General features: G+C 44.6%; 1 protein-coding gene across 1 annotated transcript in view; it reads right to left on the bottom strand.

Annotated features, from left to right (window-relative positions):
* BCKDHB (branched chain keto acid dehydrogenase E1 subunit beta) overlaps nt 1-27,661 on the bottom strand; it is a 201,515-nt gene that overhangs the window by 155,983 nt on the left and 17,871 nt on the right. Inside the window, exon 3 of the mRNA XM_066604919.1 lies at nt 18,035-18,103. Within this exon, the coding sequence (XP_066461016.1) occupies nt 18,035-18,103 (69 nt within the window). The remainder of the gene's footprint in view (nt 1-18,034; nt 18,104-27,661) is intronic.

Genomic DNA, 27,661 nt, shown 5'->3' with positions numbered 1-27,661 from the left:
TCTTGAAAAACCCCTTCCGGTGCCATTTCCATATAATGCGGGCGTTGTCTGTTTCTTACAGCTAACGGCTGATGTAGAAACAACAATTATCGCTCGAAATTCGCTCAAAAGCCATCGTGTAAGCGATAATCGTTGAGTCTCTTACACTCGTCGTGCAGTTTTCGTTAAAGATTCGCTCATCGTTGTCTTTCAGTCGGCTTAAAATCCATCGATCAAATGTTTGCTTTTTGTTTGGTCAAAATGACATCGTTCAGACGTTTAACGATTTTAGGGGAGTTTTTAAAGCAAACACTACACAACGATAATACAACGACTGAAAAGCCTGGCCGCTACGTCCTTTTTACAACGGTTTTCGTTAGATTAAAAACGTCCATCTTTGAAAGCAAAACCATTGCTCACTTATTGTTATACTGAATTTCGAGCGATAATCTATGTGTCTAAATGGGGCTTAAAACCCACCTGCAACAGCTGCAATCAGCACTCTAGCTGATCACAGCTCTTAACCCTTTAACTCTTTCCAATCCAATTTGTATCCTGGTTTTCCTAGGGGGCTTACTCTTTTTCTGCCGTTATACAACGGCGCTATCTGCTGGCTAAAGCCAGTACTGCATGAGTTGACACGTTGGATAGGATCCGATAGCAGAGAGGCTGGCAATATACGGTAAGAGAACCCAGATGGACGTCTTCCAACATCGGAGCTGTACAGCCTTAAATCATAATGTCTTCAGAGATCAGACAGTGGATTGGAAAGGGTTAAAATGTCAATTCTGACAGCAGCATTTAAATCCCCCGATTAGAGTTCCCCAACAGCCCCCCGCCTTCTGGAAGCCCCCTAGGCTGCCATTGCAGATTGCCTGTGTCGTGGCATCGTAGATTATACTGCGATCTAGCAGGCAATGTAATACTATGATAACACATCGTACTACAGGAGCGATCAAAATCAGTTTAAAAAAAAGTTTCATTAAAATAACTGAAAAATATGTAGCTAAATTTATAATGAAACATCTGAATTATAAAAAATGAAAACCGATATGGTATCGCTGCAGCCATCGAAATCTGATCCATCAAAGTAACGCTTTATTTACCTCGCACGGTGAACATTGTCATATAGACAAATGTCAGAACTGCACTTTTTTGGTTGCTCCCATCCCCAAGAAAAAAAATTTAATAAAAGGCGATCAAAAAGTCACATGTACTCTAAAATGGCACCAATAGCAACTACAGGACATCCCACAAAGAATGAGCCCTCACACAACTGTGTTGACCGAAAAAATGAAAAAAGTTATGGCCATCTGGAAAATAAATTTTTGCTGCCGTCTCCTAAGAGATTTTAGATTTTAAAAAGTAGTACAGCCAAAAAAATATATATACATATACATATATATATACACACACACACAATATTATATATATATATATATATATATATATATATATATATATATATATATACACATACACATACACACACACATACATACACACACACTATATATATATAAAAATTTGATATTGTAATAATTTTAAATAAAATTATGTCATTTTTAATACAGTGTGTACGCCATAGAAAAAGAGACCCCACGCCCCCCCACCCCCAAGATGGCGACATTTATTTTTTTTCCACTTTAGAACGTTTACATTTTTCGGTACATTACATGGTACATTAAATAGTACCATTGAAAAATACAACTAGTCCCGCAAAAAAAAAAAAAAACTCAGACAGCGACGTTGATGGATAAATAAAAGTGATTTAGGATTTTTTTAAAAAGTAGGGAGGAAAAGCCGAAAATGAAAAAAAAAACAAAAACAGGGCCGCATCCTTAAAAGGTTAATGCCTATTTTGCTTAAGAAAGCATACTTTAATCCATAATTACGTGTACTAGATCTGGAATAAATGTTACAGCATTAGATGAAGTCACACTGGAAAGGAAGACTATTTTTTTTTCAATCCAGTTCAGAAAATGAGCCTCTTTCCAGCACGCAAAAATACAGATGATTCTTAATTAAAACCTTACCATCATTACTAATGTGAAATAAAGAAATTGGAAACAGGCTGCAATTTTCACTCCACTTTTTTAATCATGATACCATATAAATATTTATTTGCCATAAAGTCTATTAATACCAATAGTTAATGAATTCATGCAGCACAAAGTCCTACTTGTGGAAAGGTCACCATGACCCGTATTTCATCACGTTACCACTTAAATTATCTTATGTGTAACCACTTCACACACAGTAAATTACCAAGTCTGACTACTGGTAAAATAACGTAATGGATGGTAGAAAAGACAGGCAGCTTTGTGCTTCAATGGACTGAAGGTAGCTTGTAGAGCAAATGAGGAATAAAACAAACATTCACCGGGCAGCATATAGTAGTAATAAAGCATCTGATGCATAAATGTACAGGTTCTACCTCTGGCATCCCCCATCTATACCAGAAGAATGGGGGTCCATGACCCCTAGTCACCAGATCATGGTTGCCACAGTCCCCACACAGTAGGGCTCGCACAGCTTGGGTCCATTATGAGGTGGATACATTCATCCTGGTGTTTCAGTTGATCCTATAAGCTTAGGGTAGCCAATCGGCAACTTAAATTGGCTGTATGCTTTATACAAGCGGTTTATATGTGTTCTTTTACAGAGAGGAGAACCACTAACATACAGGCTAATGGACAGCTGCCTCTTGCGGTGACCTTTGCTTTAGAACTTTGGCAATCAGCATATTGTTGGGGACAATCATTTTAAAAGTTTTCAAAATGTGATGATTCCTTTTTTGAAAGGGAGATTAAAACGTGGCAATATCAACTCCCAAAGTGTGCATTTGTGTCATTAATGCAGGTACATCTTGATTAAAATTAAATTAATCTAATTTACCAAAAGACACTTCCCAGAGTTCTGAAAGATGCAGTTGGGCTTAAAGGGCTTGAGCATGCCGTCCATTTTGCGGGCATGAGGTTATAGAGCAGGAGGAGCTGAGCAGATTGATATATAGTTTAATGGGGTAACATTCAGTAGAACGTGTATTTTATTCCTTTATAGCTCTGCTCATTCTACACGTAGAGGTCCAGTGGGCGGAGCTATTAGTGACTACCATCCATATGTGTATGACTGTGCTTACAGAAATAGCTTTCAATCACTGCTGGAGGTTAATGAATAAAATACAAGTTCTACTGAATCTTTCCTCATAAAACTATACAGTGGTGCCTTGGGTTGGGAGTTTAATTCATTCTGTGACGGAGCTCTTAACCCAAAACACTCGTAAGTCAAATCAGTTTTCCCAATTGAAATGAATGGAAAAACCATTAATCTGTTCCGGATCGCGAAGCACTCCCACTGATTTCAATGAGGATGGGGTTGCCCCATTAAAAGCAATAGGATGGCGGCACCCCGCAGTGATTTTCGGAGAAGGGCTTTAAATATAAGCCCTTCCCTGAAAATCTTCCCTGACTGTAGAAAAAAAACAAAACACAATCACACACAATCACACACACACAATCACAATCACAATCACAATCACAATCACACACACACACACACACACACACACCGGGGCTCAGGTGCGGAGAATGCAGGGAGAACAAGCAGCGGCTAGGCACGCCTGAGCCCTGGCAGCGGGGGACTGGCAATTGCTTTCAATGGCGCCACTGGCAGCAGCCCCATTGAGAGCAAGGCTCTTAACCCAAGTTTTTGCTCTTCAATCAAAGCAAAAATTTGGGAGAGAGCCTGCTCAAGTCAAACAGCTTGTAAGCTGAGGCACTCTTAAGCCAAGGTATCAGTATCGATCTGCTCAGCTCCTCCTGCTCTATAACATGCTGCAGAATGGACTGTATTTTTCAAGCCAATGGGTATCCTTTAAGGAAAAATAGGAAGCAGATGTGGTAATATTTCTGATGACAAATGGTGCGTTATTCTAGAAGCAACACCCAACATCTCTCTTAGTGCAGCATAGCGACACTCGCAGATGTTTCTAATACACAGAGTATATACAGTAGAGCTCCACACATGCTATTCAGATTGGGAATTCAGATACGTATTCCAAATGTCAGGAGGCTGAAGCAGACCGTATACAAGTGATTTGGTCATGCCCTTACCTGACCACATTTTTGGGCGAATGTGTATAAGTTAATTAGGGATATATAGGAGATAAACTTCCTCATGCTCACAACCTCTTCATCTCCCGTAAACTTTCCTTTCGGGATATAACAGACGTTTAGCTGAACCCCTCTAACACAGACTCCCCTGCAGCACTCTCCTATGGTGGCCGTCAACTCACCAACACTTCTCCCCCCGACAACACACATGGCTTTCTCCTATCAGATAACTTCACCTCCACTTCCATTATGCTTCTACCAGCCCTCACTCTGCCCTCATTCAAAGTTCACTCAGTTCGCATCTGCTCTCCCTCTATCCTCCAAGTGGCTGTTATCTACTGCATGCCAGGCCCTGCCACCGACTTCTTTGACCATCCTGCATTTTTTGTCCACTGACACCCCCATCTTCATCCTCATCATGGGGAACTTCAACACCCCAACTGACATACCTCACTTAGCTGCCTCCAAACTCCTAGCATTGACTGCCTCCTTTTGTCTCTTGCAATGGTCCTCCACTTACAAAGCTGGGCACACTCTGGACCTCAGTCACTCTGCTCTGCCCCTCATCTAAATTTTTTAAATAGTCTCTCCTGCTATCTGACCACTACTTACTTGTTGTCACCCCCCTCTTCTCCTCAACTGCTTCTCCTGTCCAGAAACCAGCACCCCCTTGTAGGAACCTGAAGCTTCTTGACAGTCACATGCTCTCTGAGTCTTTCCTACCTCTCTCTACCATACTGTAACTCCAAGACGCAGATGCGACTGCTACCTCCTATAATGCTACAGTTACATATGTCTTAGACTCAGCGCCTCTCTCATGTAAAAAGACCCGGCTTATGAATAGGCAACCATGGCACACTGATATGACAAAAAAACTGATTTGAGCCTCCAGGGTTATAGAGAGGCTTTGGAAGAACAAAAATTCCCAGGAAGACTTCAGTGTTCGAATAGGCCGTCCTCATCTTCAAAACTGCACTTGGCTTGGCCAAACAGCACTACTTAACTACTCTCATATCCTCTTTCGCCTCCCTCTCCAACAACCCCAGGCAACTATTTGACATGTTCAACTCCCTTCTCTGTCCGCTGACGCCACTCCTCACACCTCTCATCTCTGCCAAGGACTTCGCCACACACGTCAAAGACAAGATTGACAATAGAAAAAGCTTCAAATTACAGTCTCTACAGCCCCTCTGTGCGGCTACTTAATTCCCTCTCCCTTTAAACTGCTTTCCCCACTGTTACTGAGTAGAAAGATCTATATCTTAAGGCCCTTTTACATGCAACAAATTTCGTCCAAAACTGCCGAAAGTTAACGACCATCTCTACGTGTACACGCGGGCAGCCGAACGATTTTCTATGACTTTTCGCTCACTGCTGACGTTCAGACCGCATAAAAGTTTTTGTTCAGAATTTCATTTTCGCGTGGTTTGAGTGACAATCATTCCATCGCGAAACAATTCGCGGGGATCGATTTCCATTTGCTGGGGCGTTCTTGCACAGGAACAGCAATTGGCTACCGGGACAGAAAAAACAAATCTTGTTTTTACATACCCGCCTACGGTTCAGCCCTCATCCGAGCCACACAATTACTACAAAACCAAGATTCCTCCTGTATAGCAAACACATTTTTTCTATGGCATAAATAGCTACCACCTAAAGATTTATTTTATTTTTTTTTTAAAGGCACATTGCGAAAACACACTTTTCCTGCCCTTTGTTTTTGCGATTGTTTCACAGTCCTGTTTCACAGTCCTATTTCGTGACACATCTCGCACTAGCCATTGTATTTCTTTAATTCAATTACTACAAACCAGAAAACCAAGATTCTTTCAGTATAGCAAACACCAAATCTTGCTGTTTAGCACGGAATTATGCCCACCCACCTGCTCTCAAAGGCCAATCACTCACAAATGCACACGCCCTGCAGCGCAAACAATCGCCCTGTTAGTAGTGTTTACATGTAAGCCAAGTGTCACACTGAGCGATTAAAAATGCGACCGTTTCAAATGAAGATCGTTAAGTTTGAACGCTCATCTTTCAAAGTAAAGAGTCACTCACTTTTCGGTGGGTCTAGCGAACTTTAAATAAAATTCATTGTGTGTAAAGTACCTTCATTCTCCAAATCGAACCTCACTGCATATGCGCTTGACTCAAGTCACCTCCCACCTCACCCCCAACCTTATCACCATGTTCACCCTAGACCTAACCCACTTGTTCAACCTTTCGCTGACAACCAGTATCTTTCCTTTGTCCTTCAACCATGCATCCATCACACCCATCCTCAAAAAAACCATCCCTCGATCCTTCTTCCCTGTCCAGCCCCATATTCCTGCTTGCATTTGCATCAAAACACATGGACTAGCACATCAACCTGCCAGATTGAGGTCAGGAAGGATTTTTTTTCCTTTAAAATGAACAAAATAGGCTTCTACCTCATTGGGTTTTCTGCCTTCCTCTGGATCAACATTGGGGGGGGGGGGGCAATAGGCTGAACTGGATGGACATATGTCTTTTTCGGGCCAACATACTATGTTACCTATAACTGTCCTACTTCTCCTCAAACTCACTGCTCAAAAAACTGCAATTCCATCCCCACCGCTCTACCAAAACTGCCCTAACCAGAGTAGCTAACAATCTGCTACCTGCCAAAGCCATAAAACATTACCCCAGGCTCCTTCTCTTAGACCCGTTCTCTTCCTTTGACACGAACGTCCACTGTCTCCTGCTACAAACCCTTTCCTTCTTGGCATCACAAAGTTGACCCTTTTCCTGGATCTCCTCATACCTCACTGACCGAACATGGGTGGCCTATGGCAGGCTTGGCATTGGGACCCAGGAACCCCAATCTACGCCTCTGCCTCTTAAGATTTATCACTTTATACAAGTGCTTATTGCTGCCTACACTTAAAAATAGTCTTATAAAGTCTTGTGTGCTAAACGGATAATAAAATATTAGTAGAGAGAATGAATAAGCAAAGATTTACTGTATACTCTTCATATCCAATAAAGGTAAGGTACTCTGCAAGCCGAGGGAAGCGAATACACAGGAGCAAGCTCGTTTCTTGTGATCTCCTCTTGATATTACAGCGTGATCTTTACACATTTGAATCAGAAGATAAATTCACAGATTATATATTTTCGACGCCGTAGGGAAGTCAATTATGACGAGGAAACTAAAGTAACTCTGCCCCCTGGTGAGCACATGAGAGCACAGCAGGAACACATCTCATCTGGATGTCATTTTTTCTAGAACCACAGATCATAAATGTTCTTGTATTAACTATACTGAGGTTTATCCATCCGCAGGCAAAAATTAAAGCATAGGTTCACTGCTATGGAGAAAAGGTGAATATCTGCTTATGTATCAGGGGGCTGCAGATACATGCGGTAATTTTACTAATGTACTACTATGCTCGGATCAGCGCAGTCTGTTGGTGATCCTATAACTACAGGGCAGCAGCATTTTCCTACTATTATGCTGCGAGACTGTCAAATGAATACAGGCTGTTGTTTATCATGTAGAAAAGGCTGTGTCGGCTGAATGTGATTCCCCCACCGCTGACCCGTTCCCATATGACTGCGCTCCTGTTGCTCATACAGAACTGTAGCTAGAGAAAACCTACAAAATGGGATGATGAGGATTTTAGAAAAGCACGCATTACAAGCTGTATACATAAAAAGTTCACCCATTGAGTTTTTAAGGGCCTATTCAGGTTAATAGGACTAAATAAAAGGGCCAATGTTTTTATGGAATATTAAACTTTAAGAGGCAACTTCAACCAGACAGTAATAAGTAGGCTTGTAATTGTGCCAAAACAGGAGGGAAGTAAGGTAGGCCTGGATGCAATGTAGAACATAACATTGGACATCTCTTTTCAGCCATGTTCATTTTGCAAAATCAATTGCAGAGAAATCCAACATGGATCAGCCACATAATCCATTGCATGAATCCAAGGGCCGAGCCTCGAATTTTCGCCACAGACTTGTATTTCAAATTGCCACCGATCAATGGGGCTAATCTGTGGGTGTAAATCCCCATGTGGATTCTATGTCACAATTTGACAGGTCACTTCTTTTTCCCCTAAGATGAGGATTTCACATCTACATCATATAAAAGTACGGCGTAAATTCTCCTTCAAATGTATGAAATGCGGACTTTATGAAGAATTGGCGCAGATTCTGCATCATTTCCTATCAATTTTTATACTACACACATTTCAAACCTAAAAGCACAAGATCACAAGGTGATCCTTAAAAGAAACTAAAAAAAAAAAAATAGCTTTTTTCTACAGTGTATAAAAGTTTTGAAGGAGTTGTCATTTTGCTGCTAAACCCGACATGCAGTTACATCTCAGGCAGATATGCAAATGATTAGAGCTGTGGTGTGATTAGATGAATGGTCTTGCCACCTGAGGCCCTAATCGTGGTTCCCCCCTTGATCTATAAACGGCTCTCAGAGGCTCCTTGTGTGTTGTGACCTCTTCTTCCGCTTGTTGATCACTAGACGCCTCTATGATACAATCAAAGTGATTTTGCATAGTTAATAGAGTTTGAGAGGGGCGCCTTACTGGAAAGGGAGAAGCTGGATGGTCGTATCAGCAAATTATTTGCCACCTGGGCCGTTCTCACCAGACTGTTATGTGTTGGGACCAGTGGATGAGTGAGGGCACACAAGGCAACTGGCCTCAGGACACCCTCGACAGTCTACTAGCAGAGAAGATCTGACAAACACGAGTAGCTCCAACTGTTTGGTTTTTCACCATCCAGAGACAGGTGTCACCATCATTACAGGCGGCTGTGTCTGTCTAAACCATTTCTAAACTCTTGGCTGAGGGACATGTGGTCTCATGGCTCCCATTACGCTTACTGCCTTTGACACCCACCTTCCATTGCCTCAGTTTATACTGGTGTCAAGAATGATGAAACTGGACTGCAACAGAGTGGAACCAGGTTGTTTTCATCAACAAAACCATGTTATCATCAACAAAGCCTTGTTCATGACTGGAGACCTCGGGGTGAGCGCCTCAATCCTGGCTTTGCTGTGAAGCAGCACACGGTCCTCACTATTGGTGTGATGCTCTATGGGGCCTTTGCATACGACAGTCGTTCACCCCTAGTAGTGATATGAGGGATAATGAGAGCTCAGCGATATGTTCAGGACATCCTGCAGCCACTTGTGTTCCTTTCATGGCGGCTTCCAAGAAGCAGCAGGATAATGCTCGGCCGCACACAGCAAGGGTGTCACAGGAAACCTCCGCAACATTGTCATGGTTGCCCAGTCACCAGATTTATCGGAAATAGAACATGTATGGGACCATCTGGGACACCAACTTCGACAGTGTATAAAAGTCTACAAGATCTAGAGCACATGTGTCAAACACAAGGCCCGCGGGCCAAATCCGTGCATGCCGCCTCATGTTATGTGGTCCGCAGCATGCCGACCGCCGCTCACCACTGAAGCAATTACCAGCTGGGGTGCCGCAGCTTCCCGCTGGTAATCACGCTGTTACCACTGATTCTGGCACACACTGACATCAGTGTGCAGCGGGGATCCTCCTCCCCTGAATCCTCGGATCTTTAGTTCTGCATGAGAAAGGACAAGGGAGAAAGCGTTCCGGGGTCACACACTGAAGTCAGTGTGCACCCAGGCTCAGCGCAAACAGAGGGAGAGCGGCGCTGACAGCAAGGAAAAGGTAAGTATGTGGGTTGGGGGAACTATTATTACCGTAAGGTTAATAATATTATTAAGGAGGGGTTAATATTGCTGTGGGGGATAATAATATTACTGAGGGGGTTATTATTAATGAGGGGAGTTATTACTAAGGGGGGTTAATATTACTGCTGGGGCCATTGTGGGGTACCCTGTTACTACTGAGGCCATTGTGGGGGGTTGCTATTACTACTGGGGCCACTGTGGGGGGGGGGTGCTATTATTACTGGGGCTGCTATTTCTACTGGGGTCGCTGTGGGGTATCTTGTTACTACTGGGGCCGCTGTGGGGGGAGGGGGGGTCACTATTACTACTGGGGCCGTTGCGGGTGGAGGGGGGGGTCACTATTACTACTGGGGCCGCTGGGGGTGGGGGAGTCGTTATTACTACTGGAGCCACTGTGGGGGTTGGCTATTACTACTGGGGCCACTGTGGGGTACCCTGTTACAACTTAAGCCACTATCGGGGTCAATATTATTACTGGAGCCACTATGATTGTCACAATTTTTACTGGGGCCACTATGAGAGTCACTATTACTACTGGGGCCACTATGGGGGTCAATATTATTACTGGGGCCACTATAAAAGTCACTGTTACTACTGCGACCACTATAGGGGACACTATTAGGGCTCGTTCACATCAGCGTAATCGTATTTTGGTCGCACATATACGCTGCGTCTTTGTGCAATTGAAAAATCGATTATGCCTGCGTATTTTGGCACACAAAAAAGAACACAGATGGGCCCACTGAAATGGTGCGCAAATATCGAGTGAATATATAGGTTTCTTGCGCATTCACTGCGTATTTGCGCGGCCCATACACTTCAATTGCAGTGCGTAGTACGCAACAAAATAGGTCATGCTGTGTGAAAATACACATTCATGTGAATGAACTCATTGAAATCAATGGCTTTTATTCACTGCATATTATGTATGCAAATACGCTTGTGTGAACAGGCCCTTACTATACTGTCTTACAATTACAATCGGCCCTTTGAAGGTACTCATAAGGCTGATGTGGCCCTCGGTAAAAAGAAGGAGTTTGACACCCCTGATCTAGAGGCTCAGTTACAGCAAAATGTGAACAGATATGTCATAGGATAGTATACAAAACCTGTAAGCCTCCATGCTCTCCCTTATCACATCTTGTATTCAAGCTAGGGGTGGTACAACAGGGTACTAGAGCCTTCCTGCCCGCCTGTATCACATCTTGTTTCCAAGCTAGAGGTGGTACAACAGGGTACTAGAGCCTCCCTGCCTGCCTGTATCACATCTTGTATCCAAGATAGAGGCGGTACAACGGGGTACTAGAGCCTCCCTGCCCGCCCGTATCACATCTTGTATTCAAGCTAGAGGCAGTACAACAGGGTACTAGAGCCTCCATGCCTGCCTGTATCACATCTTGTATCCAAGCTAGGGGCGGTACAACAGGGTACTAGAGCCTCCATGCCCACCTGTATCACATCTTGTATCCAAGCTAGGGGCGGTACAACAGGGTATTAGAGCCTCCATGCCCACCTGTATCACATCTTGTATCCAAGCTAGAGGCGGTACAGCAGGGTACTAGAGCCTTCATGCCTGCCTGTATCACATCTTGTATCCAAGCTAGGGGCGGTACAACAGGGTACTAGAGCCTCCATGCCCACCTGTATCACATCTTGTATCCAAGCTAGAGGCGGTACAGCAGGGTACTAGAGCCTCCATGCCTGCCTGTATCACATCTTGTATCCTAGCTAGGGGCAGTACAACAGGGTACTAGAACCTTCCGTCAAGTCTTCACCTGCATCCTTAAGGCCCTTTTACACGCAACAGTTATCACTCAAGGTTCGTTCAAACGTCCGAAAATGAGTGATAATTGCTACTTGTTAACGCGGGCATCGTACACTTTTCGTTTGAACTATGATTTTAAGGTTAACTCAAAGCAAACTCATTTATCTCTCAATAGACTGCATGCTGTTCTCTGAACAATGCAATCTGCCGACAGCCAGGAGGAGAACAATGCAATCTGCCGACAGCCAGGAGGAGAACAATGCAACTGTTTACACAGCTGGGCGTGTGTTTAACCCCTTAACGACTGCCCCATCGGGAAACTACGTCCTCAGAAAGTGGGCCTTAATCCTAGAGGACGTAGTTTTATGCATCCTCTTTGGATTGATGCCCACTGGCCTGAGGACGTGACAGCTCCATGCTGTCGGTGCCCGCAGGTAGCCGACAGCATGGAGCTGTCATCCCAGGATGCGGGCAGTCCCCCCCGGCATTGCGATCGGCGCTATAAAATGAATAGCGCCGATCGCAAAAAAGTAAAGAAAACAGTGTTAAAAAGTAGTAATTCAGCTGCTATGATGGATCGGATCCATCACGGCAGCTGAAAATACTCACACGGCTTGTCGGCGGTGTCCCCCGCAGATCTGGTCCTCCCGGACCCGCCGGCGGCCTTCTGCGCATGCGCGCCTGACGATGACGTCACGCGCACGCGCAAAAGCCCGGGTGTCCCCGGCAAATTTAAAATCTCCTGGCTCCCGGCTCCTGAAGGTAGCCGGGAACCAGGAGGTGTTACCGGGGACCACTGTGAGCGGTCCCCGGGCCCGCGATCACCGCTATCCATTGCGATAGCGGTGATCGCGAAAAAGTTTAAAAAGTAAAACAAAAGTAAAGTTTCACCTCCCCTCATGGATCGGATCCATGAGGGGAGGTGAAGATACTCACCCCCGGTCCTCTGCGATGTCCCGATGTCCCGGGACCCGAAATCCCCGTCTGCGCATGCGCGCCCGATGATTGACATCGGGCGCGTGCACAGAGGGGCTCGAGCCCCGGGAAATTAAAAATTGCTCTGCTCCTGGCTGCCATGTGTAGCCAAGAGCAGAGGGATGTCACCAGGGACATGATCACTGTCATCCAATGGATGACAGTGATCATGTAAAGTAAAAAAAAAAAGTGCAAAAAGTAAAAAAAAAAAAAAAAAAAAAAAAAGGGGTAAACGGTAAAAAAAAAAAAGTGCAAAAAGTAAAAAAAAAGTTTTAAAAAGTTAAAAAAAGCTTGCGTTTCATCTCCCCCCACGGATCATATCCGTGAGGGAGGATGAAATGACGTACCTAAGGCCTGCGGATTTATCCGTGGACCTCACCCCAGCTTCTGCGCACGCGCCCATCACCAATGTGGCAGGCGCATGCGCAAAAGCCGTGGTTTTTTAAAATCTCCCTGCTCCTGGCTACAAAACTTAGCCGAGAGCCTGGAGATTTCACGGAGGGCCGCGGTGAGCGGTTCCTGATCACGTGTTCGCCGTTATCCAAAGAATAATGGCGATCACGTAAAAGTTAAAAAAAGGTGAAGCTTCATCTCCCCTCACTGATGCGATCAGTGAGAGGAGATAAAAAATTTTACCGGAGGTCTCCATATTTACACCCCGACGCAATCTTCTTCAGTGAACTTTCCCGTATTCTGCGCATGCGACCGCTGGCAAAACACCGGACACATGCGCAGGAGTCGGAAAGCCCAGGAAACTTAATATCTCCTTGCTCTCGGCGACCAACGGTCACCGAGAGCCTGGAGCAGTGACGGGTGGCCTCGTTGAGCGGTCCCCGGTCACGTGAAAAAATGGTAGCGATCTACCTTAGGTCGGTCTCACATGACCGGATAGGAATTACGGATTCCGCATGCGTTTGATTAGCGGTAATACGCAGATCAATCGCATTGGATTACACAATTCCGCTCACATTAGCGGGTTGGAATTGCGTAATCCACTCGCAGAAAAGAGAACGCAGCAGGTTCTATTTTACCGCGGATATCGGCAACATAGAGCCCATTGTGCTCCATGGTCATGGATATACCCGCAGCCCATACGCAACTACATTGTATACGGGCTGCGGGTACCTGCGTCATCGCTAAGCGACGGTGCGGGAAATACAAACAACAACAAAAAAAGTGTACTGCGCATGACCGCCCGTGTAAGTACGCAGTTATGCGCAGTACATTACGCGGCTGTACGCAGGGTCACAGCCGGGCTCACAGCCGGGATCCGCTGCAGGCCTCCACAAGTGGATTCCCCATACGGCTGCCTGAGCCCGGCGTTATTCAGACCGCTACCTGTAATACGCAATTTACAAGAAGCCCCGGGAACGCCCGCCTTCATGCAGTTCCAGGAGCAGCTTGTTGAGCGCCTTCTGTGTGAGACCGCCGAACCTCATCAAGCTTACGGAGACTCACAGAGCGCCACTTTTTACACCCCATCCCCGCCGCTGAGGTCAAAAAATGACTCCCAAAAAGCATGAGAGGAGGGGGATACCCGGTTTTATTGCCCCATGTGCCCATCCCAACCAGCCTCCATAATTACCCGTCTTTGGAAATACTACACAGTTCACATTATTACTTTTATCTAAGATTTGGGGAACGCCGAAAAGGGCGTGGGGGGAGGGGGGGGGGGTTTAGGGAGTCAATTTTTATTCCGTACAAATGAGCAATGGGGCCTGGAATTTATTCAGTTATGCCCTGCAATCCAACTGGTGTTCCCTCCATTACAGGCCTTGCCATGTTTCCTGTAAGTAGATTAGGGCCACAATGGGTATGTTTTTGAACACGGGACAAACGGGGGTATCCATTTGGGGGTGAACGTCTTCATTCCTATGTAAACTGTACAAAAAAAAAAGTTTTTAAATTGACAAAATTGCCAAAAAAATGAAAATTGTAATTTTTTTCTTCTGCTTTGCTGAAATTTATTCAAATACTGTGTGGTCAAAATACGCAGTACACCCCTAGATGAATTCGTTAAGGGGTCTAGTTTTTAAAATGGGGATATTTGTGGGGGTCTTTATAATTTTGGACGCTCAATGACTCTATAAGTGGGCAAGGGGGCCTGGAATTTATTCCGTTGTACCCTAAAATCCAACGGGTGCTCCTTCCATTATAGGCCTAGCCATGCGTCCTTTAAGTAGATTAGGGCCACAAGGGGTATGGTTCTGAACACGGGACAAACAGGGGTATCCATTTTGGGGTGAAAGTCTTCATTCCTATGTGTGCTGTACAAAAAAAAAATTGTATTTTTTTTCCTACTGCTTTACTTAGATTTATTCAAAAATTGTAGGGTAAAAATACACAGTACACCCCTAGATTAATTCGTTAAGGGTCTAGTTTTCAAAATGGGATCATTTGTAGGGGTTCTCTGTCGTTTTGGCCGCTCAAGGGCTCTACAAGTGTGCAATGGGGTCTAAATCACCTTCATGCTAAATTTCTGTTCTGAAAGCCACCGACTACTCCTTACATTTTGCGCCCCGTTGTGCATCCAGACAAAAGATTAGGGCCACAATGGGTATGTCTCTGAACACGGGACAAACAGGGGTATCCACTTTGGGGTGCAAGTCTTCATTCATGTGTGTGCTGTACCAAAAAAGCAGTTTTTAAAACGACAGAATTGCCAAAAAAACGAAAATCACAATTTTTTCCTTTTGCTTTGCTTCAATTCATTCAAAAACTGTGGGCTCAAAATGGGCAGTACACCCCTAGATAAATTCATTAAGGGGTCTAGTTTTCAAAATGGGGTCACTTGTGGGGGTTCTCTTTGATTTTGGCCGCTCAAGAGCTCTACAAAAGTGCTATGGGCCTAAAACTCCCTCAAGGAAAATCTATGTTCTTAAAGCCACCGACTACTCCTTTCGTTTTGGGCCCCATTGTGCATCTAGACATAAGATTAGGGCCACAATGGGTATGTCTCTGAACACGGGAGAAACAGGGGTATCCATTTTGGGATGAAAGGCTTCATTCATGCGTGTGCTGTACAAAAAAAGCTGTTTTTAAAATGACAGAATTGACAAAAAAATGAAAATCACAATTTTTTCCTTTTGCTTGGCTTGAATTCATTCAAAAACTGTGGGGTCAAAATGGTCAGTACAGCCCTAGATAAATAAGTTAAGGGGTCTAGTTTTCAAAATGGGGTCACTTGTGGGGGTTCTCTTTGGTTTTGGCCACTCAAGAGCTCTACAAAAGTGCTATGGGGCCTAAAACGCCTTCAAGCAAAATTTATGTTCTGAAAGACACCGACTACTCCTTTAATTTTGGGTCCCGTTGTGCATCCAGACATAAGATTAGGGCCACAATGGGTATGTTTCTGAACACGGGAGAAACGGGGGTATCCATTTTGGTGTGTAAATCCTCATTTTCATGGGCTCTATAGGAAAAAAATATGTCTTTAAAATGACATATTTGCAAAAATATGAAATTTTATTTTTTGTCCCCTAAATTGAACTAATTCCTGAAAAGAACTGGTGGGGTCAAAATACTCATGACACCCCTCAGTGAATACACTAAGGGGTGTAGTTTTTAAAATGGGGTCATTTGTGGGTGTATCTATTATTCTGACACTTATGAGCCTCTGCAAACTTGGCTTGGTGCAGGAAAACAAAGTGCTCCTCAAAATGCTGAAAAGTAATGTTAAATTTGTACGTCCTCTAAATGGTTAAAAAAAAACACAAAAGTTTTTCAAGTGTGCATTCAGAATAAAGTAAACAGATGGAAATACATATCTTATCAAAAATTTGTACAGTATGTTTGGACATATTTGAGATATTACGGTTGAAAATGTGAAAAAATGACAATTTTTTCAAAATTTTTCCAATATTGGTACTTTTATTAAATATACACAAATCATATCAGTCTCTTTTTACAATCTAAATGAAGTACAACATGTGGCGAAAAAACAATGTCAGAATCACTGGGATATGTAAAGCCTTTACGGAGTTATGCCACGTTGAACGACGCATGTCAGATTTCCAAAATTTGGCTCCGTCACTAAGGCGCAAACAGGCTTCGTCACTAAGGGGTTAAACATAAGATGGGCTCTGCAAACAACTCCAGGAGGTGCTTTTACATGCAAATGAAAATGACAAAGTGTTAATGTCCATTAACACTTTATGCAAATAGATGGCTAAATCTTTCAGTCATTTGAAAGATTATTTTTGCATGTAAAAGGGCCTCTAGTCAGTTAGGGAAGTAAAATTGTATTAGTTAGGGGCCAGATAGGCCTAGAATTTGTATGGCCATTGCGCTGCATTGAGAGGAGTGTCACTTCTTGCGCTATGTCACACACAAGCTGGTTGTGACCAGTGTTTCAAAAAAAAGTTCGGTTTGGAAGCTCATCAGCCACCATCTTGAGAATGAATTGTTTTTTTACTTTTAGTTTCACATCACCAGCATTAGTTAAGGCTGTACAATTTCTTCCAGCTGGGGGAACAGTTTATCATTACCTTTTACAGTCACCTAAATAAGCTACAGACCATAAGTATACAATCAGGTGAATCTCCTGACAGCAGCTGTGTGATCATCACATGTAACTGTGATAGGAGTGCCTGTATATCCCTCTAGGCAGCTTTTGTGGTAGAGCCATGTAACAGCATCACACACATTTAGAAACGGACTAGAGCAGTGTTCCCCAACTCCAGTCCTCAGGGACCACCAACAGGCCATGTTTTCAGGATTTCCTCAGTGTTGCACAGGTGATGTAATTATTGTCGGTGCCTCGCACATTGCCACAGGTGTTCTTACTATAGGAGATCCTGAAAACATGACCTGTTGGTGGTCCCTGAGGACCCCTGGACTAGAGAATGAATCCATAATCCCAAGTAAATCTGAGAGAAAAAGGGGCTGGGAGATTCAGACAAAGGAATAACTAACCAGGGTAACACTAGCTCATTATATATATATATAAATTACACACACACACACACACACACACACACACACACACACACACACACACACACACATAATAAATGAAATTAAAAAAACAAAAAAAACACTAAAGTGGCCCTTTAAAGAAGTTTTACTAGATTACTAAAATTAACAGAAAACTGTACTCTCCTCCTCGATCCAGCGCCGCCGCTCCGCAGCTAGGTACTCCTGCAGCAGTCACTTGCCATTCAATGTTGACGTGAACGCTACAGCCAGACTCCGGCCTCAGCAGCCCAGTGTGCATGAACAGCACATGACCACTGTAGGAACTACAGCTCTAGTCACCGATTTGCCATTCACTTTTAACTAATTTCGGAAAACCCCTTTAACATTGTGCTTATGAAGAAGTTATGACTAGACATGCACATTTACATATAGGTTTGCCATTTTTCCAGTACTAGTGCTACATCTGTCCATGGCCTGCTACTACAGTCATCTCCATTGAGGTAGATTCCAATATAGAGATTAGGCACCCACTGAGCTAAGCCTGAAAAGACAAGCAATGTATCTCACCATATTTATCTCGCAGTCCAACGGTACATCTGAAGACTCCTCCAAAGGCAACATCCTCTCCAAATATCACTGTGAAACAAATGGAACAGGTTAATTAATGGTTTCATTGAAAAGTACATAGGAAAAATTACATTTTAGATTTTCGAAGATAATAATAATCATCTTTATTTGTATAGCGCCAACTTATTACGCAGCACTTTCAAAAGCACGGGGAGCACAAACAATACAACAATTACATGTGGTATCCAATTAGTTGGAAACAAACGGGGTGGGGGTAATACAAGGAATACAGGGGCAGGAAATGTACACAATAGGCAAAGTGGAGAGCCATAAGGACAGGCAGGGGGGCATATTGTGGGGGTGGGGATTAGATGAGGAGATTTGACAAGCTTCTTTGAAGAGGTGCGCCTTTATGGCGCGTCTGATGTTTCGTGCATCGGGAATTGTCCGGATGTCTTGGGGTAGAGCGTTCCAGAGGATGGGTGCTGCTCTGGTGAAGTCCTGGAGGCGAGTATGTGAGGTTCATATTAGAGGGACGTTTAGTCTGAGTGTGTTAGCAGATCGGTGCTCACGGGTAGGTGATGTATGGACAGGAGGGAAGTGATGTACAGTGGAAAGGCACCATGGAAAGCTTTGTGGGTGAGGAGTTTGAATTTAGTTCTGTAATGGATGAGCAGCCAAAGCAGCGACTGGCATAATGCGGAGGCATCTGAGAAGCGGCTGGATAGGAAGAGGAGTCTAGCGGCTGCATTTAGTGTGGATTGGAAAGGGGAGAGTCGGGAAGGTCAATTAGCAGAGAGTTGCAGTAGTCGAGTCGGAAATGGGTGAGGGCAACGATGAGTGCCTTTAGCGTGTCCGTGGTGAGAAAAGCCCGGATTTTGGCAATATTCCTGAGGTGCAGGTGGCAGGTCTGGGCCAGGGATTGGATGTGGGGGGTAAAAGGAGAGGGCAGAATCAAGTGTGACCCCAGGACAGCCAGCGTTTTGGGATCAATTTGCCAAAATGGACTCAAAGAATAATTGTTTTTGTTACCCATAGCAACCAGACTGCCCTTGTACATCGAAAACTCTGCTGTGATTGTTTGCTATATCTGGCAAACAATTGTCTTTTAACCATATTAGACTTCTAGTTGACATTTTTTTAATTCTGCTGGAGAAAACACGTTACTCTAAAAACAGACTTTCTTCAGGTTTGTCTATTGGCATGTGTGTTATGTCCCTTTAAGGGGAATGAGATTGGGCTAGCGGTACAATAACATAGGAGAAGTATTTGCGTTATTTCATGTGCATTTTATTTTTTTACTATCTATCTGTCAGAAAAGACTAATGAAGGACTTTTCATCTACTTCTGCAGCCCCTGGAAAATAAAAACTATTATGCTGGTTACACTCAGTCTTTTTTTTTAAATGCCACTGTCTTTGCATGTTGATGCAGCTTAATTTGTTTATTTTTTAAAGGCAAAAAATACTGCAGTCCAAACGCTCCGTGAAACTAGGTGTATACACGGTGTGAGGGAGACGTCAGCACTAGGAGAACAGCCTCATACAGGGACTGTCAGCAAGAGGGAGAAGCCGCCAGGCCAGATGTGCTGACTTGCAGGGCTTGTGACACCGCCTCTTCGATTTGAGGCGGCGCATTTAAATATTGGGAGTGCAAATTATAAAATAAGACTTCCGGTAACTGCTAAATGGCTTTTGTGGCTGCAAGCATGTGAGGACTGCTTGTGTACTGCTCCATTACACCATGCTGCTAGTTATAAAACTTGTATCTTGGTTATAGTTTCCCTTCAAATGTTCATGAGCGTCCTAATGAAAACAGCCCCTTAGTCTGAAGGAAGACGAAACAGCAATTCTGGGGCACCATTTATTAGAAATCTACATTGTGCTGTTCCTCCATTTATGAATAGATTGACAACTGGGTCTTATCAGTTTGGGTTGTGACCCTATACCGCCTGGTAGCGTCCATTCAGCGTCTACTGCGCAGGGACACGCCCCTTTGCCAAGGGAAGTCATAGCATCCGATTTTCAATTTATTTATACATTTCTAGGAGGAATAACAGGAATGGTACAAATGTACAAAGGAAAGATGCTCAGAATTGTAATCTTTACATCCAAGGTTTCCATTGGAAGGATATATAATAGAAACCCCAAAATGTATACATTTAACAAATGTCAGGTAATGGCATCCATTCCAATAGGCTGCCATTATTGAAAATAAATGTATCTATACAGCACAGTATAGGCTTATGGAAATCACCCAATGAAAGGCCACAGATCGTTTAGATAAATTATCTTCCTCTAATTGAACCCCAGAGTATAACTTCTTTATTTCCAGTCACTCCCGAACTTTTTTTTTAGCCCTATTAATGAGTTTAATTGTCGCTAATGGGCTTTCTTCTGACGCATGGGCCATTTCACAGCGCTGCATTAAGTCTAGGATGGCTATCTTGTTCCAGGTATAGCAGGACCTCAGCTATCCGAAGTCAGCTGGGCTCTTGGACCAATTCCCAGGATGTTGTTTAACCCCTTAGATGCCACAGTTATTCAATCGTGGCATCAAAATGTCTAAGGCCCAATGCACAATGGTGTATTTGCATTGCAGAATCCGGAGTGAGCATCCGTTTCCAGATACCGCAGCAAATACTGCTCGTAAACATGCTACAGAAAATCACTTTTCCATGTCCATGAGCGGAAATCAATTGCGATATTCCACTTGTGGAAGGAAATTCGCAGCATGTTCTATTGCAGCTGAAGGTAATGGAAGTCATCCAATCCACGGCCCTTCCACAATCATCATTGCAGAAAGGTAATGGAATCCACGCCATCGCCTAGTGACAATGCGGTATAGTCTGTACTGCTCATGTGTGCCGGCACATTCGCATAACAGATTATGAAGAATCCAGAGAGGAAAGCAGGGGTCACCAAACGGGCACAGGGTCGGATTCCGCTGCAGGATCCCACATGTGGAATCCGGCACGGCCGTGTATATTCGGTCTTAGGCCTCATGTCCACGGCGGGTCGGGTCCCGCTGCGGGATCCCACTCTGCCTGTAGCATGGGGATATTACCGACCAGTCCGGATGCGTGCGAGTCGTCCGTCCTCTACTCTGTGCATGTAGGCAAGCGCACCGGCATTTATTTTATTTAATCTCCTGCTTTCCCGCGGGATCCACGGAACACCCGGAGTGGCAGTTCTGGGTATGCCGCATATCAGACCACTTCAATTGACTTCAAAAATGCAGCATGTTGCGATTTGTTTTCCGGACCAGAAGGTCCGCAAAACAAATCTGCATGCTTTAATTAAGTTGTAGACAACCATGATTGTCTATGAGCGGCTTGAACTCTGGATCATCCCGGAATTTAAATCCGCCCGTGAACATGAGCCCTTACAGACTAAGGGTCTCCCCTCTATCATCCATCGGTCTCCCAGCAACAAGATCACAGGGTACCAATGGGTTGCTATGGAAGCTTAACAATGGCTTCTGGGTCAGCCATCTACGATGGACTATTAGGCCCTATTAGAGTCTAATAGACTTGTATAATACACAGCAATACTGAAGCACTGCATGGGTTTTAAGTCCCAGAGTGGAACTAAAATAAACAGTGAATAAAAGTACTAAAACTAAAAAAAAGATATCAAAAGAAAACTACAAAATATACACACAGAACATCCCTCTCCCCCCTTACTATGTTACAAAATAAAATAAAAAATCCACAAAATTGATATCATGCTTGCAGCGACCCAAAGTAACCCACACGGCGAACAGAGTGAAAAAAAATGTGATCAAAATGCTGCATGCTTTGCCCCACAAGAAAAGGAATAAAAAGTGATTAAAGAGCCGTATAAACCTCAGAATGGTAATGTTATAAACTATAGCTCCATGGAATGCCTCGCCCATTGTTTTCAATGGGATAGCAAAACAAGATCGCAAAGCGTGCAATGTGTACGTGAGTGCGATGCGAGGTTTCCCATTGAAAACAATGGGAAACACTTGCTGATGTGGCTGAAAGCCGCGCCGGAGGAGCGCAACTTTTCTAAAATTGATGGAAGGCGTTTTTAATAGAAAACTCCTTGCATCTGCATGAAAACGCAAGCTGGCGAGGGCGATATTGGACCGAGTTTCTCAGCCCAATATAGCGCTCGCCCGTGTGTGGGTAGCCTTAAGGAGAGACAATGCCTTATTCTGCAAAAGTAACGTCATGTACACTGCATGATAAACGGTATAACTAAAATTCAATGCCAGGCTTGTAGCTTCTTGTCAACCTTGCATTAAAAAAAACTGAATAAAAAGGTTATCAAAATGTTCCCAAAAATGGTATCAATGAAAATTACAGCTCATCCTGCAAAACTACGAGTCCTCATACAGCTTGGGCAATGGAAAAATCAAATGCTATAGAATGCAACGATGTAAAACCAATTTTAAAGAATTGTTTAGTGCGCAAGAATAGTAAAAGCAAAAAACAAATAAAAAACCCCCCAAAAATACATACATTTATTATCATTGTAATTGTGCAAACCCGGATAATAATAATAATGTTCTATTATTTATACCACAAACTGAACACAGTAATAATAAAGCCGAATGGTAGAATTTCTGGATCACCACAGCCCCCCCAAAAATACAAGTCCAGATCGATAGAAAAAAAATATGATTGTATAAATATGTAATGAGACAACAACAAAAAAAAAAAAAAATCTGAAAAATTGGTTGGACCTTAGTGCTGGTCATTAAGGGGTTAACACAATGTGAGACAAATCAAACATATGAAACCAATTAAGATTATAAAAAACACGGCATTTTGGTTGCGTTCCCACACAGCAAAAAATGCTTTATTGGCAAGTTTGCGCAGACACTGGCTGCCGTGGCTCGGTGGGGTTGCAGCCCCAAGCGGTTCTTGCTGTGTGGGGACGCAGCCTTAAGTTAGGCTGAATGCAGACCAGTAGAGAGACACTGCATCATTCCATATCTACACGATAGATGGCATTAATACAAAGTCTAGGTCTTTTTCCACATCTCTGTTGTACGGATCATCTTGGAAAACATGCAGTTCTTTGTCCATGTATGACTAATCCGCTGCTAGAATGCGTGTCAGTGTGCACTCGTACATGTGCATTCTATTCCTCCTCATAAAACGGCTGTCACATCATTATGCACAGCCCAGCGGAGGCTCCACATGTTCGCTGCTCTGGTGGACGCGGCTGTCACGCTGATCATGTCACTGAAACACGCACAAGCCAATTCGCATAAAAGAAGAACTCAAACATTTCATTTTCCCACTTTTATTGGAAATTGCACAGACCGTCACCGAGGAAGAGTGTGAAATCTCAGAGATGCCTCTTCTGTATCCTAAGAACTTCTGACAGTATGATGTTCTACTGACAGCAATAGCTTACACAACCAGAGACGTCAGAAGAATTACCCAGATCAAAAGGGCTGTCATCTTGAATCAACTAATTGGTAAACGTGGTGACAAGTGGCATCAGGGGTTTACAACTTACTGGCTACCATAACATACAAGTCAGTTCATCAAGCAGACGTCGCCTCTTTACCGCATGGTTGCCTGCCGCACAGTGCTTTAGTCATCAGTTATTGGAGGGGGCTGCCCAATGTACCCCAATTGTATGCCTGTACATCTGATATTGAATACTATTGTTAAAAAAGGTGTATTTTCTTTTTTTTTGTACCCACTTTCTTTGAGCTATATAACTATTTCATTTTTCCATAAATATAGCTTGTTTTTTGCAAGAAGAGTTGTATTTTTTAATGGCCCTATTTAATATACTGTATAATGTACTAACGAAATGGAGGAAAAAAAGCAATTGTGCCTTTTGGGGTGAGGAGTTGTTTAAAGGGCTTTCAAAGTGCAGTAAAAAATGAACTTTGTTCCGTGAGTCAGTCTGATTACAATGGCCCAAAAAAAAACAAACCTGGGTTTAAGCAATCTTTGGCAGCACAAATATGCACCGTATTTGCGCAAACGAAATATGAACGAGCCCTAATAAGTGTCCCCCGTAATCACAGAGCCCCCCCATAGTGGCCCTAATAGAAAGTGTTCCTTATATAGGTGGCCCTAGTAATATTAGTGACTCCCATAATCGTTCCAGTAGTAAGAGTGTTCCCTATATTGGCCCCAGTAGTAATAAGTGACCCCATAGTAATCCCAGTAGTAATAGCAACCTCCCTATTGACCTTGGGCCGGACGGCATGTCTACAGGCTCTCCTATACTCACCTAACTTGCCCGGTCCGGTGGCAGCAGTGTATTTTGTGACCACTGACCTCTCCCCTCAGCGTCTGTGCTGTGTACGGTACAGGTGCCGAGGGGTGGGAGAGGTCAGCGGTCAGACTGGGCGAATAGAATACTGCACGGCTGGTGGATGGGTCACATAAAACATAACCGGAATCGCGCCATGAGCCTTGTGTTTGATACGTGTGCCCTAGGGGTTATTAGTTGACCTAGGTATTGTTTTCCGTATTGAAGCCACATTGAGGGAACTGGAACGTTAGCAGTAGAGATGAGCGAACGTACTCTTTTCGAGTAATTACTCGATCGAGCACCGCGATTTTCGAGTACTTCCGTACTCGGGTGAAAAGATTCGGGGGGTGGCGTGGCGGAGCGGGGGGTAGCAGCGGGAAACAGGGGGGAGCCCTCTCTCCCTCTCCCCCCCACTGCTCGCTGCAACCCCCCACTCACCCACGGCGCCCCCCGAATCTTTTCACCCGAGTACGGAAGTACTCAAAAATCGCGGCGCTCAGGCGAAAAAGGGGCGTGGCCGAGTATGCTCACTCATCTCTAGTTAGCAGATTCCAATACACTAGTGTTGTACCACAGGGGTGTATAGGCATGAAAAGGGGGAGTGCTGTAGTATGCCAAAACTCTTGCCCAAACCTGCTAAACTAGCAGAAGTATGTAATTATCCACAAGAGGAGGAGTGGACACAAGTCTTTTAATAAAGACCACAGATCTGGAGTCTAAAAAAAAGAGGGAATAAGTAATCTGTCACTAAGGCCTGTGTACAATGTTGCTCTAAGCCTCCACAATGAATGACAGAGTTGTGCTGCAATATAATACAACCATTCCTGCCCTGTAACAAGAGCTCAGCATGAGACACCTGGACAACTTAGCCATATTGGATAACCTCACAAAGAACGTCAGCCAGGAGTTGGTCTTGTAAAATGAAGACTGCGGGATGAAGAGAGGGGATTGCTGGGTAACATAGAATTAGGCATACAAACAATTCCTGATGCTCAAAATTTCATATGCACCTTAAGGCCTTAGTCAGACGGGCGTTTTTTTGCGCGATTTGCGCATGCGTCCGGCGATTTTTTAAAACCATTGCTTTGCAATGGTATCGGACACATGAGCGCTTTTTATGCGCTCGTCCGATAAATTATAGAACAGAAATCGCAGATCGCACCTATCTGCGATCTGTGATTCCTGTTCTCTTCACTATATGCGCTCAATGGGGCCGGCGGCAGCAGCGCCGACCCCATTGAGAACATATAGTAGACAAATCATTCTTCTCTGCCACAGCTGTAACAGCTGTGGCAGAGAAGAACGATGTTTGCCCATTGAATTCAATGGAGCCGGCAATACAGCAGGTTCCACTGAAAGCAATGGGCTGCCGGCGTGCGCGGGATGAATTGTCGGGAAAGGCTTAAATATATAAGCCCTTCCCTGCAATTCATCCATAAAAGTGTTAAAATAAAAAATATATACATACTCACCTGCTCCCGGCAGCCGGAGTTCCGCGCGGCCGGCCTGCAGTGGGTGTGAAGGGGGTGTGAGTCAGACCTGCCCCCTGATTGGCTCAGCTTATATATTTAAGCCCTTCCCGACAATTCATCCCACACTCGCCCGCAGCGCATTGCTTTCAATGGAGTCGGCTGTATTGCCGGCTCCATTGAATGCAATGCGCTGGACAGCTCCAGCCCGTTTCTAATGAAACGCGGCTAGGAGCAGATTTTTGGGCGATTTTCGGGCATCGGTCACGCGATTTGCGGATGCGCATCCGTCATGCGATCCGCAAATCGCGCGAAAAAACGCCCGTCTGACTAAGGCCTTAAAACGCACCCCTTCAGGGAGGCATACCAAATCTCCTGACCTAGTCCCCCTGCCACTCCCCTATGGCTTCCCACACCTTCCACCCTGGTTATCGCATATGACCTCTACCCCTGCCCCTCCTTACCGCCCCACCCAGTTTGCTTCCTAAATGATTTCCACATGTAACTCCCATACTGCCTGTGTTCCCCTATGCCTTATCAACCCTGTATCACCCCCAACCTGTTGACTGTAAACTGATTGCATATCACGTGTTAACCCCTTAACGACCAGCCCATAGTGTTTTTACGTCCTCCCGAAGTGGGCTTTATTCTCTGAGGACGTAAAAACATGCTTCCTGCAGAGAATAATGCCCCTCGGGCTGTGGACGTGACAGCTCCATGCTGTTGGTGTCCGCAGGTAGCTGACAGCATGGAGCTGTCATCCCGGGCTGTTCGGACACCCCCCCGGCATTGCGATCGGCGCTATGCAATGGATAGCGCCGATCGCAAAAAAAGTAAATAAAAGTACACAAAAGTTAAAGATTCAGCTGCTCTGATGGATCGGATCCATCGGAGCAGCTGAAATTACTCACCCAGGTCCGGCACGCTGCTCCCCGCTCTCCTGCCGCTCCGGGGCCCGAAGCCGGTCTTCTGCGCATGCGCGCCAGGCGGCATTACGTCAGCCGCATGCGCAGAAGGCCCGGCAGTGCGGGAGATTTAAAATCTCCTGGCTCCCGGCTCCTGTAGGTAGCCGGGAGGCAGGAGATGTCAGCGGGAACTGCGGTGAGCGGTCCCCGGTACCGCGATCGTCGTTATCCAATGGATAGCGCGATCGCGAAAAAGTTTTTAAAAAGTCAGTTTCACCACCCCTCATGGATCGGATCCATGAGGGGAGGTGAAAATACTCACCCCCAGTCCTCAGCGGTGTCCCGATGTCCCGGGACCCGAATCCCCGTCTGCGCATGCGCGCCCGAAGATTGACATCGGGCGCGTGCACAGACGGGCTCGAGCCCCGGGAAATTTAAAATCCCTCTGCTCCTAGCTGCCATGTTTAGCTAGGAGCAGAGAGATTATACCGGGGACATGATCACTGTCATCCAATGGATGACAGTGATCATGTAAAGTCAAAAAAAAGTGTAAAAAAGTAAAAAAAAAAAAAAAGTTAAAAAAAGTTTAAAAAGCGTACGTTTCATCTCCCCTCATGGATCATATCCGTGAGGGAGGATGAAAGTACGTACCTAAGGCCCCCAGATTTATCCGCGGACCTTACCACAGCTTCTGCACACGCGCCCGTCGCCAAAATGGCGGGCGCATGCGCAAAAGCTGTGGATTGCCAGGATAATTTAAATTCTCCCTGCTCCTGGCTACAAAACGTAGCCAAGAGCATGGAGATTTAATGGGGGTCTGCAGTGAGCGGTTCCTGGTCACGTGTTCGCCATTATCCAATAATGGCGATCACGTAAAAGTAAAAAAAAAAATTTGAAGTTTCATCTCCCCTCACTGATGCGATCAGTGAGAGGAGATGAAACTTTTTACCGGAGGCCTGCGTATTTGAACCCCGACGCGATCTTCCTCCGTGGACCTTCC

Source organism: Eleutherodactylus coqui, chromosome 1 (assembly GCF_035609145.1).
Source record: "Eleutherodactylus coqui strain aEleCoq1 chromosome 1, aEleCoq1.hap1, whole genome shotgun sequence".
Taxonomy (NCBI): domain Eukaryota; kingdom Metazoa; phylum Chordata; class Amphibia; order Anura; family Eleutherodactylidae; genus Eleutherodactylus; species Eleutherodactylus coqui.
This window is presented reverse-complemented; position numbering and strand designations above follow the sequence as displayed.